This window comes from Dermacentor variabilis, chromosome 1 (genome assembly GCF_050947875.1).
Source record: "Dermacentor variabilis isolate Ectoservices chromosome 1, ASM5094787v1, whole genome shotgun sequence".
NCBI lineage: Eukaryota > Metazoa > Arthropoda > Arachnida > Ixodida > Ixodidae > Dermacentor > Dermacentor variabilis.
In genome coordinates, this window is record NC_134568.1 from 155,483,496 (window position 1) to 155,489,495 (window position 6,000).

The 6,000-nt window shown below is 46.8% G+C and overlaps 1 protein-coding gene across 1 annotated transcript in view; it reads left to right on the forward strand.

Annotated features, from left to right (window-relative positions):
* The window catches only part of LOC142587170 (soluble guanylate cyclase 88E-like), a 109,844-nt gene extending 109,086 nt beyond the window's left edge, over nt 1-758 (forward strand). Inside the window, exon 11 of the mRNA XM_075698059.1 lies at nt 443-758. Within this exon, the coding sequence (XP_075554174.1) occupies nt 443-580 (138 nt within the window). The 3' untranslated portion in view covers nt 581-758. The remainder of the gene's footprint in view (nt 1-442) is intronic.
* Nucleotides 759-6,000: the final 5,242 nt, after the last annotated feature.

Consider the following 6,000-nt stretch of genomic DNA (forward strand, 5'->3'; position numbering starts at 1 on the left):
CAGTCAATCATGCTTGTTATGAGCTAACTCACGTGTTTGAGCATAAGTTTTTTTTTACTGGCGACAGAAGTGAGGTAAGTTCTTGGCACTAATCTAGCTTGAAAGGCGTAGTCTTTGCCGGTGCTACTGCTGTAGCTAGGAGCTAATTATACTCTGTAAGTTAATTTTTTTTACTTCTGTTTTTAGACGCAGTTCGTCGTTTTGTGAAGCTGTATTTACAGACGCACGCTTTGGTAATTCATCACACTGGAGAGACCAACCAAGCGTATTTATAAACATCCATTATTCGTTGACGACGGAATGTCGTCAAGCAAGGTGTTCCGGATTTTCATGGTCAGTGTCGCAATAGTTCTACTTCTTCACACAACACTTAATAAGAAAGATGATGCACAGAGCCCAATGGCGCTGGTGTATCGCACATGTCGGCATGGTTCGCATGCAGGGCAAGGGAAAGATGCGCACTCACTGGCTCCTGGAAGGCGATGTGCTGTCCAGCGCCGCCGGCGGCGGCCGCCGACGCATCTCGCTGGGCGAAATGGGACCGCTCACACGAGCCAGGGCCAAGCGAGCATCCAAGTGACGGCCCGTCGGAGACCAGTTCTGATCGACTCTGTACAGGCCATCCGAAGCCTTCTGCCAGCATTCTAGGACAGCACACCCCACACACGGGCCATGCGAGTGAAGGGTCGCGTCATTTTCAGGCCAGGGTGGCCAAGCAGATTGAATAAAGGACAGCAAATGAGTGTGACGTCGACGAATGTGAAGTTCACGTGTCAGTTTAACATCGAGCTCGAGGTAGCAGTTCTTGTGTCCAAGCACTGATCTCGTTTCGTGAATCTTACTGTCATGACCAAGCTTTGGCCGTTGCGAAAAGCCATACTTGAGAGTCTTGTTGCTTTAGGACTACTTTCTAGCCCGGCTCTTTGTATCTGAATGGATTAACCGTCGAACATCTTTAGTGAGTGTGTTAAATTACTGTTCTTTTTTTGTAGCAGTTTTTGTGCATTCGTTTGGCAGCTCAGGGGAGGCGAAGGTGTGGTTCGCGTTTTCATGTGTCGCGGGGTTTCACAGAAATGGAGGCACTGTCATGCGACATCCTCAGGGCTGGGGTTATTAATGCTCTGTCTCACAAGCAGCATGCTGCTTAGAAATACTAGAGCTAATTTGTCTTAATCAGCACTCACCATCACAAAGGTTGGTGATTGGCTGGAGTTTTCTGTATCACGTAGTTGCTTAACGGGATATACGGGAAGAAAAAAAAAACAAGACGGCGAATCACAAATTATTTTCGCTCTACTCTGAACATGGGACTGCTCAATGACTTTAATAAAGCCAGCTCCTGATTCCATGAGCGGTCGACAAAGATGGGGCTGTCGCAACTTCTACACGAAGAAACACTTAAACAACGTCTTTAGACGTTCCCGTGGGTGCGTGATCGTCCTGTATTCTTCTTTCGCATTGAAACTGAGCTTTGTTAGCCAAGCATAAAGTATTAAGACGGAAACGATTGCGTCTTCGAGCTGAGGGAGACCAACGAGCGAACTGACCGTCTTTTAATGTAGCGTGGTTACGCTGTGCATTGTCACTTGACTGGGTCTCGTTCACTCAGTTGATAAATAAAATTCATGATGTGAAGACCAAAGGCAGCACTTTAGTTAAACTATATATGAAAGATCCTTAGAGTTCCCAAGTGCTTCTTTTTTGCTATTTTATAATTGTACCTGTCTCGCCTGTACAGCGCCATCGCTTTAACGAGAAAAAAAATAACGGAAGGAGACGGAAGGTGTATCACGCCTCACGTATCAACTTGAATGCAGTGAAGCTCAGCTTGCATATCCTGGATGCGAAGCAAACACCACAGCATCGTTTCGTGGTCGTGCAATGAACAACTGCTCAGTGTGGGCGGCGTACCAACCAAATTTCGTGTCATGAAGCGTGTTCCTCCATAGCTGAATGCTCACGGGAACTATACTTCGGGGAAGGGTACGACAAGCTTGTTAAGGTTCTTGCCTCATCTTCATTGATTTTAACACACCTTAAAGGCGAAAGATTAAATTATGCTTGGAACAAATCTTGAAGGAGCTTGGGCTTTTTGAGATAAAAGCTCAGTGGATGCCTGCCGCCACACTTTTATCACTCAATTTCTCACGTGCGCAATTCGCATAGCGGCAGTAACATCATTGTCGCTATGCATGCCCCATGACTCGCAGTAGTTTTGAGTCTTTCTCCGGAACAAAAGCCAGCAGAAGTTACATGGCTGCATTTCATTTGCCTACATATCCTGCTTGGCCTACAGTGTACTATACCCTTGATCACTACCTGTTTCCGAATGGCTGTGCTTCTCGACGACATCAGGCTCATCGCAACCTGCTTACTTTTCTACAAGAAACTGGGTTGGCTCCCCGTTTGTAAGAGACGTTGGAGAGGTCGAAATATATTTTTCTAACATTGTTTTCATATTTTTACAACCTTCTGTAATTAGTGCGACCTGCGTGTTTATTGTTGTTGTTTTTTCAGTTCCTGCATGTATGTTCTTTTCCTAATTGCTCACTGCATGTTTTGCTTTAGTTCCCTCTTTGTGGCGTATCATCATGCTTTCATTTGTTCTTTACTTCCCTCCTCCTTATCTTCGACTTCGTTTTCTATACCCTGCTTCCTAAAGTAAGAAGGCTTTCTGCCCCTCTCGGTGGCAGTTGCCAGCCTGCTCACTGACTATTTCCCTCTCTGAGTGTACATGCGCGTTTCAAATAATAATAATAATAATAATAATAATAATAATAATAATAATAATAATAATAATAATAATAATAATAATAATAATAATAATAATAATAATAATAATATAAATAATAATAATAACAATAATAATAATGATGATGCGCGCGCAGTTTTGTCTTTTTATAGTCAACTACTACCTGGCAGCTTCCTCTCAAGTATTACTGCCGAACACACAAGATTGTACTGATAAGTCATCTCTACTTGAATGGTCCGGATGGAAAATGGTCAGAGACGCTTGTGCAGCGATGCTGATCTGCCAAGAGCTGAGTACAACTACAATATCTGCGGGAAGAGTATGTTTATTTCATGTTTATTGAACTCGGTCGCGAACCCGCGAAAGATAACCACTTTTCCGAGTTCATCTCGAGCCATGACGCCTGAAGCCAGACCCCACGTACGCTTGCCGGCGCGCTCAAGCTCGCGCCTACGCGCCTTGCCCCTGCCGCACCTCGCGAGGGATGACGGTTTCCATCTTCAAGATGCGAGCGCTAGCGCGCGCTCACACATACACGCCTTGGGTGACATCGTCTCGTACTCAGTTGTTGACAGTGCTGCGAAATGCATAAATATTTATAAGTGTAATTGTTTTATTTTTATAGTTGTTAAAAATTATGCAGAAATTCCACTGAAGTTGTCTAAGTATGCCTAAGCATTTCTGTCACTTGCTCATCTCTACGCAGCCCGGTGGCGTATTTACAATTGCTAGTAGGTACAGCGGGGCGTGGGACTTGCAGAGACACCGGACGTGTGCGCGCATGCGCAAGTGAGAGCGGGTGCGAGAGAGGAAATGTGGGGACTTTTGCTCTTTGAATATATGACTCTGACTAGGCACTACAGAGTATTTTCTTAGCGCGTGATGGGATGCGTTTGTCTCCAGGCGTGGCGGCAGAAGTCGCGGGGCGCGGTAGTGCTGAACTTAGCGTCGCAAGTTGGCGACTGGACGTAATTATATCTATTCAATCGTGTTTTTTACTAGTTGAAACAACGTGTCATTATTTCGCATTATTGGCGGCGCCTCCAGGACACCAAAGCAGCAACGGGGACACAAAAGCTAGAGCCCGGACTGGTCCGTGAGTTGGGGCTCGCTGAGGCCTGCGCGTGCCAGCGGTGTATAAGATAGGCTAAGAACAGCCAATTTTTTATGCGAGCACCCCCTGGAACGCTTCGGTCTCCGCAGCCCCAACCCACGGGCCGCCCTGCTTCCAGCTTTGATCACCCCGCTACCCCTTGGGTGCCCTGAAGATCCTGCGCCACCTGCTTTTATATCACCTCAGGTGCTCTTCTGAGGCCTCCGTTTGCCGGTTACATGCGCCCTCCTGGAGCAGTGCTTGCAAAAAATACAACCTATCGTCGCGACGAAAAAGCGACCCCTGACTTATACAACACCAGTCAGAACCTTGCTCCTTCAGACACAGCGATCACCATGCCCGATCCGTGCCTACTGCCTCACCGCGCGGGCAGCCAGCGGCGGAGTGTAAACAAACTCACCGCACTCCGCAATGCCGGCATGTCTAGGGGACAAATGCATACAACACCTGCTGAGAAACCTCATCCGTAGTGCCTAGGCGGAGTAACATATTCAAGGAGTAAAGGCCCCCAGATTTTCTCTCTCGCACCCGCTCTTACTCGCGCCTGCGCAGAAACGTCGAGCGCCGCGACAAACGCCATGCCCCGCTGTACCTACTAGCAATTGTAAAAATACAGCTCAGTGTCATTATCAATCTTATCAAACCTGATCCGACCAGTATAAACCCTTATCAAACCTTAGCGGTCGTTGTCAACCCTATTCTTATCAACCCTTATCTGTCCTTATCAACCTGATCAGAATTGCTCCGGACATTATAAGCCCTTATCGCTCTTTAGCAGGTTTTCCGTCCGCGTCGAACTATTATCAACCATGATGAGACTCATATAACCCCTCATCAGGAACGTAGCCGTGGGGGGGGGGAGCTTATGAGGCTTCAGCGCCCCCCGAAAAACAACCCCCGGCGCCAGAAATCATTCTGGATTTTGTCTAGAATGGTCATCTTCAGGTTCGAAAAGACATGTCAGAGCGTACATAGCTAAATCGCGCTGGATTTTGAGGCAACGCCCATGCAGCGGGAGTCCCATAACGCAAGGAACCCCATCCAAGCACAAAGTTTCAAAGGCATTTCGATAGCGAGCGAGCTCGTCGCGGCATCTCGCGGAGGCCACGGAATCTACGGAGGAATGGATTTCAATTCCGAAACTTTATGGGTATAAAGTTCTTATCAACTTTTGATGCGAAAGGTGCACTGATATTTCTAAAGTCATGGTTTAGATTTTCAATTCCGCAACATTGTGGGTTTAATGTTGTTATAAACATTTGGCGCCAGAGGTGCAATGACTTTTCTAAAGTCGTACATCGGAACATACAACGAGACAAGCCAAATCAACACACTATCAGACAAGTTGGCAAAGCACGCAGCGAGGTACGATGAGATAAAGCGTTGTGGTGGTTCATTTGTGCCATCATGTTAAAGAAAAGAATATCAAAATTTCACCTGCACCAAAGCATCCATGTCAAGAGATCAAAGCCAGCGAAGGTAACTGCGTTCTTATTTATTTTTACACTTTGACTTTTATTCGCGAGTACCACATTGATCCTCTTCAATTTTTTTTTCCCGCTAGCCGCGGGCTGCTACAGCCAGCCAGAGCGCATGCGTTTCTCTCGTGTTGCTCTGGCCGAGTGAATTTTCGTCTGGCAGAGTTTTGGACGATTTCTGGATCGCAGACGAGTAAAATAAACAAGGTCGCTCGCCGCCATCACTGTCGAGACTCGACGTATTGCAACGCGTTCGCTTGCGCGCTACCTCTCCGGGAAGTCTTGTCTCGCCAGTATATATAGGATACCGAGCAGTATGCGTATGGTTCTCTGTGGACCAAGCGTCTCACGTTTTCTTCGATATTCCTTCGGTAGCCACATTAGGTGCCCAAATTAGGCATTCTATTGTGGCCAACATGCTTTCCTTTGGGTTATTTTTTTCGATTTCGACGCCGCCGCCCCACAAAAGAAAAAAGAAAAGGCTGTTGCGGCGCAGCGAATGGTGAAAGTTCGATTTTCTTACTTCTTTTTTTCCTGAAAGCAATGGGCCACGGGAAGCTTCAGTTGCCGGATATTCTCATTATATTATTGTGATAGCAATTACATGGACACTCCAGGCGCATTCCTGCCGTCGCCGTCGCCCTCATGTTCCGCAT